Raw genomic sequence first — 14,487 nt, forward strand, 5'->3', positions numbered from 1 at the left:
ACCCTTGGGTTAAAAATACTTGAATATTCATTTGCTTATGGAATTATTATTAGTGAAGTTCACGCAGTGGACAGAAGAATAAACTCACGTAAACGCCAAGTGCAGAACATGAACATTTTTATTGCAATAGCTCTATGGAAAACAAAGGTTTGAACAATATAAACAGTATGCTGATGCTCAAATGGCCTCCGGGAAACCGCCTGACCACATTCCCTCCATGAGACAGTAAAGAAAATGAAGAACGACCGCATGGGAAAAAAAAGCGCCACAAATTCTCCTTATTTACAGGAGAAACTGTGAGGTTTATTTTTTCCAAATAGAGGATTTACGAAGGAGAAACGCCTCCCCGCTATTGAACTCGCTATTGAACTCTTTTCTGTAAGGCTAATGAACAAACAGCATTCAAGTGGGAACAGAACACCGGTAACAGGTGATACGCCTCAGAACAGAGGCCCACTATTCAACCTGAACTGTAGAACTGTACTAAACAGCAGCAAATGAACCGTAATATAGTTACAAAAAATAACCAATTTCTTAATACAAATAACTGCAAAATGCCGCCCAAAAAATAACAATAACCAGGCACGTATCGCTTTGTTTACGTTTGCAGGTTGCCTGGACACCGCAGAAAGAAAAAAAATAGCAACGCTATTCTGGTGTCAAATAAAATACAAATAAAGGAAAATAGGGAAACAATGCTTGCATAAGGATGCGGTTAAATGGGAAGTCAACTCCAAAATGTTCTTTACAACATTATTTTATGCAGCCCCACTAATCTAAACACAACATTCTGATTGATATTGCGTTTGTGGAATATGAATTAAGCAGCAAATTCCAGCCGTTTTTATCCATCTCAGGGGGCGGCCATTTTGCCACTTGCTGTCGACTGAAAATGACATCACATTTGAGACCTGAGCAACTGTGATGTCATTTTTTACTCAACAGCAAGTAGAAAAATGGCCACCTTCTAATATTGATTTGAGAAAAAAAAATGTTGGATTTTGCATGAAATATTTGCAATATTTTATGAAAATATATTTATTTTTCTGAACAAGGCCTGAAGCAACTGTGGCAAAAAGGCAGCCCCCCTGAGATGGATAAAAATGGCTGGATTTTGCGGCTTAATTCATATTCCACAAACGCAATATTAATCAGAATGTTGTGTTTAGACAAGTGGGGGCTCATACGCACACATTTGAAAGAAAATGTTGAGGTTGACTTCCCTTTTAAGTTCTCTCTTAATATAAAATTAAACGAGGCTTCATTGTTTCCAGCCATTTCTGAACATGAGGACACTTGTGAGGTGGATGTTTGTTCGATCCATCTGAAATACTGTCATGTGATAAAACGTTTAAATAAAAAATAAATAAGGGTACCTATTCAATGAAAAAAAAAAAATAGCACGTTTGCTATGTTAAAAAAAAAAAAAAAAAAGATCACATACATGTACAGAAAGCGCATCTCCAAAGTGGACTTTGGAACTGACTTTTAGAACCAGCCACGTGGGCGAAAAACTCAAATTGGTACCGCCAAGATGACCTTGTGTGTCCCCTCGCACACACACCAAAAATATGAGCGACGGAGAAAAGAGAAGCCAAAAGCTCAGTCGTCTTGCATCCAAGCACACATCTCCGCTGTGGGAACAACTGGGAGAGTGGCGGGAAACGCTAAATACGGACGCCGGTGTGCGCTTAGGTGCGAGAGCGGAGGGGCGGCGAGTTCTGACTGGCACTGCGTTTCGTGCGTGCGTGTGTGTGTATCAGAGTTACTCAGGTTACTGGAAACGTCTTGACGTCACCCGGAAGCATGTGTCGTGTGTGTGTGTGTGTGTGTGTGTGTGCATCACGCGCTGCTGAGAAAGATTTGTCAGGGGCAAAGTGTGGTGGGGGTGGGTGGGGGGGGGGTCCTCAGGGTGGGGGTCTACCCTGGGCTGTGTGAGTAGTGCGTGTGCATTCCTTGCGAGGCACTGTACCGTGCATCACATGAGGTAAAACGGAGAATGTTATCCAAAAGACAACGAAACAAATGAAAATAAAACAAACGCCTCAGTCGTTGGATGAAAGCGCGCTAATTCCTCCCTAGCCGGGGGAGCTAAGAAATGTACCGGAACTATTCGAACCTAAAATAAATAATATGTGCAAGTGTACGAAAGGAAATTTTTCTTCCTGTTTCGGACCAGGAAGCCATTCTAGGTCAAGTGAACAAACGCATCCAAAGAGGACCAAAAAAATAGATATACTGTATATATACACATTCTCTACAACAACTCTGTCCACAACGTAATAACTGTACGGTACCATAGCGAGGCTGGATGGGTAAAAACTAGGGATGCTCCATATCACTAAAACTGACACAAACTGTGGAGATTTGCATATAAAACAAAATGTGAGACAGTTCAAATCAAATGAATGAAAAATATGCAAGCCTTTTTCTGTCAATATCTTCTGTTGTCTTCTGCATCCAGAAGGTCACCGCCTCCGCCGCCGCTCAGTCTGTGAGGACACACAAACAGGTTAGCCACGTCACTTGACGGAAACTAAGTGCGTGTGTGTGTGTGTGCGTGCGTATTAGGGCTGGGAATTTATCACTCAAAAGAACAACTATTCATACAAAACGCTTCAGGAATGTATACAGAAAAAAGCATCTTAACAAAACAAAAAAATAAACTTTTATTGGAATAACTTGATCATGACTTTTTGCTTCTATGTGGCTACAACTTAACAGTGTATCAGAACGAGCGGAACCACACTGCTCCCAAGTGGCCAAATCGTGTACAACATGAACAGTGCTCTCAATAAAGGCGCACATAAACAAGGGCAAGAAAGCATAAAATAATTGGAATAAAATCGATTCTGAATCATACTAAATGGGAATCGTGATTTTTATGAGAATCGATTTTTTGGCACACCCCTAGTGTATGTGTATGTGTATATATATATATATACATATATATATATATATATATATATATATATATATATATATATATATATATATATATATATATACACACACACACATACACGCACACCGTATACAAATTTTGAATTCAATAAAAAATACAGTTACGCTGGTTGTTTTTTTTTACTATTAATGTCAACATTTCTTTACCATTATGTGTCCGAAATTAGCCATTTTGTGTGTGTGTGTGGGCGGGGGTGCCCCCTCAGCTTTCTTTTTGTTGTTGTTGTTCCAATGCAAACCATTAAAAAACATGAATACTGAAGCACTTGGAATTGGAATTGCTACAAAATGGACACCTCTGTACAATAACCGATAGGAGCACAAAGGGTGCCCTTGTTTTGGCCATGACAACTCACGCGCATGAAATTTCAGGGTAAACCTAAACCACGCTAATATTTATAGGTGAAACTAATTGATGCAAATTTTTAAAAAAATGCAGACGCTCAATGTTTCAGAACTTCGTGCACAGCTTGCCACTCTTCAACGTGTAAAATTCACAACAGGTGTTTTGTCTTTCTTAATTTCAACCAGCTCAAGACACTACGACACTCGAGTGGCCACTTCCCCTCTGAGAAGAGCAAGAAGTACTCAAACGCCGAGCGAGCACAAGAGAAGGTCAAATTAAGTTCACCTGGAAAGGTTATAGTGCATTACCGGCTCATTCTGAAATTTCACCGGGAATCACAACACTTCGAACTTTTTGTGAGTCGTGTACATCTTTGGTAAATGAGTGAATGCGGCCGGCGGACTTTGGCTCGTGCCGGGCGGCCCCGTGTGACCCCGGCGATGGCGGCCATGCAGCGGAGTTATCCCGCTGAAAGCGAGGCTTTTGTGTGACAACAATGCGAGCGGGATGCCACAATACGGGCAATTTGACAGGCGGCACTGCTGGAATGCCGGCAAGCCCGCCCCGCCTGCATGGTAGGCCGGACTCGCCGAGTAAAGGCGAAACGCAAACTGTGTGGTGGACGACGGAGCCGACCTGACAGTTTGGACAGCCCCACTTTCCTAATTCTCGACCAATCAGAGCCTTGTTGTTCTGGCAAAGTCAAACTTAATCCAATTTTACTTCAACGTCTGCTAATCTAGCAAGGCTAATGGTGATAATAACAAATAATACTCGTGTTAGCAACAGAGTCCAATAAAATGACTGCAAACCTGCAAAATATCAGCGTAATTAAGTAGGTTCTTTAGCGTCTTTAATTAGTGATGGGAACTTCAGGACGACGTAGTGTTGTGGACGTCGGTGGCAAAAGTTGGCTGAAAAGAGTCAATTCGGCGGCCGCGGTGCGACACGCTGCTGGGAACAACATCAAAACAAAAGTGTCAAAGGCACGGATGTCAGCCTATTACTGCATTTTTGGAGTGTTCCGTCGTGATGGCGCGAACAATTGTTGCTGCTTTTAGTTTTGCTGATTTTCTCGACACACCAACAATTCCTGGAAACAAGGTACTTAATTATTCAACTTTGCAACGTCAAGACATTTAATATGTTGGAATGTACGTACGCCTTTCTCTATAACAGAGGTATGGGTAGATGTTGATAAAAAAAAAGAAGTTTTTTTTAATGATATACAGTACAGAGAGACAATTTTAGATCATTTTATATGGATAAAAATGTCTTATTGAGAAAACATTTGCATCAAAAATGGACCGATCCTCTGCTTGGGTCCAACTTTGAGTCCACAAATGGGTCTTTTTGTGTAAAACAACTGGTCAGATCCTTGACTTGGGTCCAAAAAAATGAGGTCATTTTGTATAAAACATCCCAGAAAGTCGGTCCATTTTTTACCCATAATTGAGTTACTTTTGACCGAACTGTTTTTAGAGTGTATGGTCCGATTAGCTGACTAATCGCAACTACTGTCCACTGATTAGTTGCAAAATAACCGTTTGTGGCAGCCCCAATATGTTATGTTAAACTGTATATTATGACAGATAATTCTAATGTGTGTGAGCCAACATGTTAGGCCCCTTGAGAGAACCCCCGAGTGGAAATGGGGGTCTTGTTACAAGCACGCTCATAAATTCACATCAGCCTGGAAATAGATGTGTAAATATAGAAGGCGGCTGGCCGTAGAGGTGGCAATGCGAGAGCAAAAAGAGCAGCCTCGTACAACTTTCTCTCACATCCCCGTTGACCTCGCCGACACCCCCATCCCACCGCAATCCACAGTGCACTCCGGCTAACGCTTTCCCACCTCGTAGCCACTCTACTGAAGAAAAGGGCAGCTTCCCACCGCCGTCACGGCGCTGCGGATGCAGCAACCCGCCACCCCGGTGTAAACGAACCAGGTGTGCTGGCTGCCATCGCATCCGTGCCGCGGCTGAAAGGAAGCGCATTCCTGAGAAATGATGCCTTTCCTCCCATCTCCGCTGCGTTGCCATGACACGTCGTCGCAATTATGACATCAAAGCGCCGGCGGCCGTGGCTCGGCATGCGCGGCGTGACGGGTGCTGTGCGCGAGTCAGTCGGTGCTCGAACAACCCTGACTCCTGCCCACATCGCACATTTGCTGAAGAAGTGAACTCAACTAGAGGAGGAAGGAGACGACGACGCAAACGCAACCGAGAAACCATGTTTGGGCCGTCCATGTTTTATACACGGTCTCTTTTTTTTTTTTGCAGACGTATGCAGTATTGCAATGGCGGCTGTGATGTTATTTGTCTACTTAAAAACGCTAACTGACTTAGTATTTAGTGAGTGTTTTTTTTTATTAACTCTTTGACTGCCATAAACGTTATAAAAGGTTTAGCATAAACCTAGGGAAGGGCGCCGAGGACGTTAAAAGACGTCCCCTATGTTTTTTTGTTTTTTTTTTCAAAAACGGGTGCAGGAAAGCCTTGGGCAGCTGTGCTGAAAGAATCAGGCTGATCTGATTAGTCAAAGACTCGTTTTGGCCCCTAGAGGGCAGCGATGACTCTCTTTGCACAAGGTTGGATGGGCCGCCCACCGTGGGCGTCAGTAGAAGACGTGAGGCGGAGCTAGAGTGTTGAGGAGACAATGGCTGATCCAAGCCACAATGGCTTGACCAAGCAACCGGTTACAAGCAGCTCAGCTTGAGCATTTTTTTCAAAGACGGAAAGCATCAATCAATACTAAAAAGCGCATTGATGTCAACGATGATGATGACAACGAGCTCTACGCCAAAGTTGGAAGCTTTGGCGTGACTGTTATGAACACGTAGTAAGCCTCACGGCTAAGCGCGGCTAGCGCGGCTAGCGCTGCTAAGGCCGGAAAACGCGCACAATAGCCGGCCGGGTACTTCTACACAATCGGACATTCGATCGGGCGATGGAGAGTTGGCATCGACCAATGCAGATTGATGATGATGATGAAGATGACTCTACGCCAACGTGACTGTTATGAACACGTAGTAAGCCCCACCGGCAAAGCGCGGCTAGCGCGGCTAGCGCGGCTAGCGCTGCTAAGGCCGGAAAACGCGGAGCTGCACAAGCGGACATTCGATCGGACAATGAAGAGTACCCCGAGTCCAATGCATATTCATCGGAGGAGCGGGTACAGTCTGATCACGGAGAAGACACTGTTTCTGGACTACGATGCCACCATGAATGGAGTGGATAAAATGGATCAGAACATCTCCGACCAACCCGGTATAGCAACTGAAGGACACGGGGAAGCGAGACGTAACACCACCGTAACGTAACCGTAGCATGATCCTGATATTAGACGTGATGACACACTGCAGTATATACTTGCTATTCCCCGGAAAAAAACGGCCTGCAAGAAAGTGGCACACGCGAAGAGGCAATCTGTTGTGCAAATGCTGTTACGTCTCTTTGCACGCAGGAGAGTGTTACAAAAAGAAAAACTGTCGTTGAAACATCCACATATTTGTAAATAGCACCACAGTTGCACACATTTGTAAATAGTTTGCCAAATTGTTGTCAAATTGTTACACTGTTGAATGTAAATAAACGTATTTTGCTATCAAAAAACACTTTTTCATTCTTGGTGGTAGTGTTTTATAGAAGTAAAGCACTATTTAGGTGTTTGTGGCATCATTCATGGACAAAAAGAAGTGTCAAATTCACTAGAATGCATGAAATAATATCGTTTCACTAAAAGCTTGATTTCTCCGTATTTTGGTCCAACACGGGCGAAATTGGGTCAAACTAACCATTTTCTATTGTTGATTACTAAAGAACGGAATAAGGTAGAAACAAACTCTTTTTTTCTGATGAAAGATGAAAGTCCAATCTTTCATTTGGTAGTACGTGTGTTTCCATAGTCCAAACAGAACATTTTCTGTGGACCTTGAAAATCAGTCAAAATGCTTAAATCGGCTGGCACTGGCGGCATCCCTTTTCTGAAAACGTCTGGCAGTCAAAGAGTTAAAGACAATACAGCACATTGAGCTTCCCCAAAACACAGGAAAGGAAGTTCTGGACTCCCTAAAAAGCACTTGGGCTATAATTATTCCAAAATATCACCTGCCACTCAGTTTTAGGTGTTCATCACTTAACCAGTAGAGGGCAGTCTCGCACTAAATGTGGCCAGAAGAAGACAGAAACAGGCAGTTGTTGACCTCATGCAGCTAACGAATAATAATAATAGCTGACGGAATAATGTTGAAGCTTTGTCTTTAAATGACTTTTACATGTGTAATGTAGATTATACAATGGTGTGAACTAGATGGTAGTTAGTGTTTGGTTACCTTAAGTGGTAATTGCTAGTGCGCTAATGCTAATCGTGATTGCTAACCATTTAGCATAGGCAAATTTTGTTGGTGTTTTAAAGTGGAAGTCAACCTTAAACATTTCTTGACAATAATATTTTGCCACTCACTGTCGACTGAAGATGACATCAATGTTGCTCAGGTCTGCGGCAACGACCAATCACAGCTCACCTGTTTTCTGAAGCCGAGCTGGGATTGGTTGTAACCTGAGCAATATTGATGTCATCTTCAGTTGACAGCAAGCTAAATGGCCGCCCCGAGAGACGGATGAAAAACGTCTGGATTTTGCTTCTTACCTCATATTCCACCAATGTAATATTAGAATGTCATGTTTAGACTAGTGAGATAATATAACAATATTGTCAATAAAAAAAATTTGACCCCCTCCCGTCATAGGAATAGAAGATAATACATTATGAGCACTTATATCCACTCAATTAAACTTACGTCCAACTTTAGTAGATTTATTTTGTTTTATTTAATGGGGGTGGAAAGGGGAATTAATAGATTAACCAATAGGATAATCAATTTTAAAAACAATTAGGTAATGTTAGTGCACACTCCCATCTCATAGAATAATAGTCTTAATTTTCCAATTTGAAATTGATATTCAACCGTTTTTGTATTAGTGTATCTTTATCTGTATTGGTGGTTCAAGTTTTTGTTGTCCCATATGTGCCGGACATACCGGATTATTTTAGCCAATCAGTGACAGGTGATATCACCTGATGCCAACAGGCAATAATTTAATGTCATTATCGTTTTCTATGCCACATAAGGCACACAAAGAGCGCGCACACACGCAACAGGGGTAGCGGGTTTAGATGCTTTAAAAAAATGTCAGCGATTCTCTAATCTTGACAAGCTTAAGCACTTTCAAGAGCCAAAATAGAGCAACTACATCTGGAGGAAGTTTGATCAAACGCAACTAATAATAGCACAGAACACAGGAGGATTATTTTTGTCTTATAAAGAGAAAAAAAAACACTCCTGCTCCCACATTTTAAATTGTCTTCCTTTTACACACAAAGAAGAATATTTACATTTGACAAGCAGGCACACACGCACGTGTGTACTCACCGTTGGTTGTCATGGACATGCCATCTGATTAGTTCCCGTCCTCTGGCACTGCGGATGGCTCGCTGACACCCGTCGACGTGGTTGCGTCCACACAGCTCTTGTCATCTCCCACCTCCAAGGCGATGTAGTTGAGGCCATTTTGGTATCCCACAGACATGTTGCTTTCGTACATTCTGCTGGTCGCGGTGGTGGTGGTGGTGGTGGACGCCACTGAGGTGCTGCTTGCTGTGACCGGGTCTGATGCGCCGACCTGGGCTTGGTCAACTGGCAGTTCCCCGCAGCTTTCCACTGACATCCACACTCTGTCGAAGGATGCCCAGTCTGCGCATCTGGAAGCCTGGCCTTCCGGTGCGTTTGAGGTCGCAGGGTCTGCCGGCGTCGGGGGGGCCGCGGAGGATGCCCCCCCTGAGGGTGTTGAATTCGAGGAGGAGGTGGAGGAAAAGGTTTCCGAGCTGTGTCTCCTCCTGCCTTGAGGGTCGGCTCGGACGACCTTCGGCTCCAGGGGGTGCGCTGGTGCCCTTGCTGGGCTCCTTGGCGGCAACATGGGGGGTATGGAAGAGGAGGCCCCAAGACCATAGCATCCCTCCATTATGCAGAGATGCTGCAGCATGTCAGTGGGGCTCGTTTCAGTCCTGTCACCCTTCGTGCTGTACGTCATATCAGTGTAGTCGTCTGTTGACCTCCAATGACCTCCAGCATGGACCCCAGCGGAGGGCGGAGCGCCAGGATTGCTAGCCAAGGGTCGGATATAGCTGGGCGGGTTCCAGGGCGCCACAAGGCTGGGTCTGGGTGACTGGCTCTTACCCAGAAACCCATCGCCGTCTTGATCGTCACGACGAGCCTCCATGCTCATGTAGTCCTGGCTGGTTTGGGGTAAGGGGGGGGTTCGACGGCGGGTGGAGGCTTCATTCTTGGTGGGAAGAGGGTAAGCAGGGGGCTGCTGTTGGCGTGGGTAATGATCACCAAAGTCTATGTTGATATACTCTCCGGGACTCGGGGGCCTGCCGGTTGAAGCCTCGGCGGCCTTGGGGGCAGAGGTGGATTTAACCGTTGATGGGGTGGCGGGTTCACCGACTCGCGGCAGACCGTGGAAACTCCTCCTGCCTAAAGGGAGGCGGTTGGGTCTCGCGACGCGCCGGTCAGCCATTGCGGCTGTCGTGTGGTGAGCGCTGTAAGGTGGGGGCGGGTGTGAGGGTGTGGAGGTGCAACCACCGCTGACGCCCCTCCTCTCAGGTGCAGCACCTGAGGAGTTGGCTGGTTTGGCGAAAGGAGCCATTGGGACATAGTAGTCGCACTCCTTCTCATCATTCTCTCTGGTGGGGGCCTTGTAGGAGCGAGGGAGGGAGCAATAAGGGCTGAATAAGGGCCTCCAGGGGCCTTCAGAGCCGCTGCCGTTCAGCTTGTGGCCCCTGCTGCTGCTGCACGACATGTCCATGTACTCTGCATTCACAGGTCTCTCCGTTACGCCGTCACTCCCTCTTGCACCTGCCGCGCTGGAGCCGCTATGGGGGCTGAGGGAGGCCTGCACCGGGGTGGGAGAGCCGGCCCTGCACCCTGGGAGCATCATCATGTAGCCGTGGGCATCGGTGGACGACTGCGGCTGGGGATTGGCCGAGCGGGGACCCGAAGTTGGGCTCTGGAACTGGTAGGAGTGGGAAACGGGATGAAAGCCAGGATGCATGGGCATGTAGTCAGCGGGCGTGTCCCTCGGGGACGGAGCCACGCCCCACATCATGGGCACATAGCCGCTATCCTCCTTGGTGGAGGACAGCAGGGGATGTAAGGCGGAGGGACGGCTCTGCTGGCTGCATTCGGCGGAGGTGCCGCCAAAGCCATCGGCCCCCTCTTCTAACGGAAAACTGGTTTGAGTCATTTTTTGATAGACGGCTACTCCGGGCCCACCGCTTCTCCTCCTCCTCTGCGACGATGAAAAAAAACGCTCATCCTCAGTCGTTGATGTGCTCTCATCTCGCGGTGTGTTGGCGCCGCTGGTGTTGCCGGAACCGACGCCGGTGCCGAACACCTCCCTGTTGAAGCCCACGGCCATGTAGTCACTCAGGCAGTTCTCCTCTTTGATTGGCGGGGTGTTGCCCAGGGAATCGGGGGTGTTGCTGCGCACCCGGAAGTACCTGAAGTCGCCGGGGCTGGATCCGTACTCGTCAGAAGAGTTGAAGCCGCCGTCGGATGGAGAGCCGCATATTGAAGCGCTGGATGGGCGGGTAAGGGTGTCTGAGACAGAACCATGGCCGCTGCTGGAGGACACGCTGACCGGGCTGGTGGTGAACGGGTGCGAGACTGGGAGGGAAGCGGAGCGGGCATGGTAAGTAGAGGCTGATGACCCTGGGATGGCCCGCACATGACGCCCGCCTCCAGTGCTCGTGCCGGCGTTTCCCGTCGCCACGCCGCTACTGCCGGTCGCGTCCCCCTCGGCGCGGCCAAGATGAGGACGCCCGGAGTTGAGGTGGACCAGGCTTCCTGTGGTGGACCGAAACAGCCGGCTCATGGTCCCCTCGCCCTCGCTGGATGTGCGGAAGCGGTAACCGCTGGCGCCGGAGCTCTTACTGGATGGCGGAGTTCCCACAACCGACTCCATCCTGGAGCGTCGCTGCAAGCCCGTTTGGCTCGGCGGCAGGTTACTACTCAAGTGGCGGTGCGTGGTGACAAACGGTATGGAGTTGGAGCCCGATGACTGGCTTTTACTCCTGGGCCTGATCTCCACATATGCCTTCAGGGCCTTCATGGTATTCAAGAGGGTCTCGTGCATTTTCTGGGCCACGACAGAGTCATCCACCTGCATCCATATTTCCCCCGGCCCAATCGACGAAAAGCGGCCCACCTCGATGAAAAAGAAGCTATCAGAGTTTCCGCAGCGCCTGATGTTCATCAGGTGCTGGTTGACGCAGGGGGTCTCAGAGTTCAACTTGATCAGGTGAAGGGTTTTGGATGAGAGGCATAGGCGATACAAGCCTGCGAGGTTTTTAGTTTGACCAAGTCCTTTGGGTTTGACATTCACATGCCACACCTCCTTGAAAACAGTGCCATGTGTGACCGTGCCATATCCATCATCCAGATCATCGGTGATCAAATGCCCCTTTCTGCCTTCGTTCATCAACTCACTTATGGCGATGTACCAGTCCTCCTGGTCCTGCTCGTTTTCCGCCACAATAGCAAAGTTGTCATCCTTAGTGCAAAGGGCAATGAGGTATTTGTTTTTAGAGTCTGCCCTCTTGTTAACAGTGAAGCACTGGTAGAGGTAAATCACCCTCTTGGGCGAGGATGGGCCCACGGGTCCGGTTCCCCCACGCAAGCTGCTCCGGAATTTCTTCTCATTGTCGTAGTACTCCAGGCGGCTGGGGCCCAGGTGACTGGAGGCGCGCAGCACGAAGAAGCGCTTATGCCCGTGCTTTTGCTTGCGCATGTAGCCACACTTTCGAATGTCGTCCACTGCGTCCGGTGGGTTTGACAAGCCGCCAGCCTCGTTCGCGGGGCCGCCGCTGCTGGTGGCGCCGTGCTCCACCGGGGACGATGACTTTCTGCCCCGGCACTCGGCGAGGTCCGCGGAGAGATGGTGAAATTGCGACGCCAGGTCGTAGTGATACGACTCAAGGTGGTGGTGGTAGGAGGGCAGCAACAAATGGGCTTGAAAGCCTCCTCCTCCTACGCCGCCGGTGATGTTAATTATCGGGGAAGGGGGTTCCCTGACCGAGCGCTCTGCGTTTGCGTCGGCTGATTTGGACCCCGCGTTCCTCTGCTGCGCTTCCAGCATCAACTTGCCGTCCTGATAATTTGTTAAATTTGCCATCGGAGAACGCACTCAAAGGTCACTTTACTTACAAGCTAATCCAAGTGGACCACTACCCCATTCTTGTGTCAGGCGGAGAAGAGAGCGAGTTGCTAACAACTAGCACGAGAAACACGATTGAACATGGCCATGCTGCACACGGTAGGCTTCAGTTCTTAAAACAAGACCGAAATGCAATAGCTGTTTGCTGGCACGAGGTTGAAAGAACACTTTTTTTTGACTGAAAAAAAGAAGAAGTAGAAGAAAAAAACTGCCGCTCGGCGAATGTACACACCACGGGCCACAGCACAAACAACACGTGATCTATACGTCACGTGGAGTAGGTTGGCTCAAAGCGCCCGAGGCGGTGTTTTATTGGTCGACTATTGTGAGTGACAAACACTGACAGGCGTCTCGGCCAATTGTTGAAAGGACAATACGGCCTGCGTCAATGGCTCTGGCAAATCACAGACGACGACGTTTTGCTGGGGTTAAAAATAGGCGTCAACTTTCAGGCTTATTTCAAATGTGATGTGAACGTTGTTGTCAATCTTTTACCCACCTATAACAAATGGGATTCTGCATTATTGTTACACTGTGGAGGAGGGACTTTTATTTGGTACCTGAGATTTACCTGACAATCCACCATACTATCACATTACAATAATATAAACCATCAGTACTATACAAAAACACCGTTCAGAATCAATACATGACAAATGGTATTAAAATATTTGGAATGATATTAAATGATACAGAAAGATGTTGAATGCAACGGTGAAAATACACAAACTGAATAATGTGGAATGCTATTTAATGATATAAAAAAAAGTGAAAATGGGCTATATGCGAGTCAAAATGTGGGATTTTTGGTATGAGGGGAATTATGGGAATTTTGAACTGCATTCTCAAGGTGAACTGAATAAGATTAACATTTTGAATCTAGAATGGAAAAAAATTAAACGTATGTGGGTCGAGAATGTGGAATTATTTTGCACAGGTGAAACATATCAGATTGGATGGCAAGATGAATTGACTTGAGGTGAACATGAACTCAAAAAAAATCCCCCACAAATTAAATTACGATTCAAAGTCCACTGCTTTTCAATGAGTGGAGAGCATCCTTTCACCGAGTAAGACCGCCATTTTGACCTATGATGTACTTGTGACGTAAGACCGAAATTGTCCATTGGTGAAAACGATGCAGCCGGGAGAAACGCTGTTTTCTGCGTTGTCTCACAGTCCATCTGAGTACCGTTTAACATTGGAAATCAAGTTTTATCTGCTGCGTCCAAGGTGAATAATTAACCGTTTTGACAATGTGGGGTAACCCTGGATAAAGAAACATCAAACGCATTTCAAAGGAAGACCTGTTAAGTCTAACTGTTCCCAAGAGAGCAGACGTTCCCACGAACTCTGTCAACCTTCCGTGAATGTCTCCAGAACAACTGGACTTATAATGTTACCCGTATCCAATGCTTACAAGTGTGAATTGTCTCGCGTTTACACGTGTCGCAGACACTGGTGGGAAGTAATGCCAACAATTTATGAAGTCAGCATTGCACTTGGATTGCTCTGACATGTCAAAAATGAGTATAAAAAATGTCTGCTCTCAAATGGGACTTTTCCCCAAAGGTGGCATCCCAGTCATGTGGCTGTTTTGGGCTTCGGTCAACGTTGCAAATGCGCCTTTTTCAGAGCGTCCTCTGCTGGTGAGGATGGTGCACTGCAGTAAGCTCTATTGTACCGCTAACAAAAGAATAGAGCCAACAAAGCTAAAACACACACAAGAGATGCACAAAGGAGAGCATGCTTGCCTTTGTTCAATCTGTTAATCCAGTGCAAGCACAGTAGCAACACTGTTGCTGTTGTTGGCGTTTCACTTTGGGATTTATCTCAACTTTGGTTCCAACTTTCAGTATTTAAAGACCATGATCCAGTTCCACCAATTGGGCAGCACGG

General features: G+C 46.9%; 1 protein-coding gene across 1 annotated transcript; it reads right to left on the minus strand.

The window, feature by feature from the left end:
• Nucleotides 1–100: 100 nt before the first annotated feature.
• On the minus strand, nucleotides 101–12,838 carry irs4b (insulin receptor substrate 4b). Its single transcript, XM_086058457.1, has 2 exons — nucleotides 8,745–12,838; nucleotides 101–2,492 (listed from the first exon to the last, which is right to left on the minus strand). Exon 1 carries the CDS (start codon nucleotides 12,544–12,546, stop codon nucleotides 8,773–8,775), a length of 3,774 nt encoding a protein of 1,257 aa, XP_085914583.1. The 5' UTR covers nucleotides 12,547–12,838; the 3' UTR covers nucleotides 101–2,492; nucleotides 8,745–8,772.
• Between the last annotated feature and the right edge of the window lie 1,649 nt (nucleotides 12,839–14,487).

The sequence above is a fragment of the Leptonotus elevatus genome, chromosome 17 (assembly GCF_054856555.1).
Source record: "Leptonotus elevatus isolate MCC_2025b chromosome 17, RoL_Lele_1.0, whole genome shotgun sequence".
Taxonomy (NCBI): Eukaryota; Metazoa; Chordata; class Actinopteri; order Syngnathiformes; family Syngnathidae; genus Leptonotus; species Leptonotus elevatus.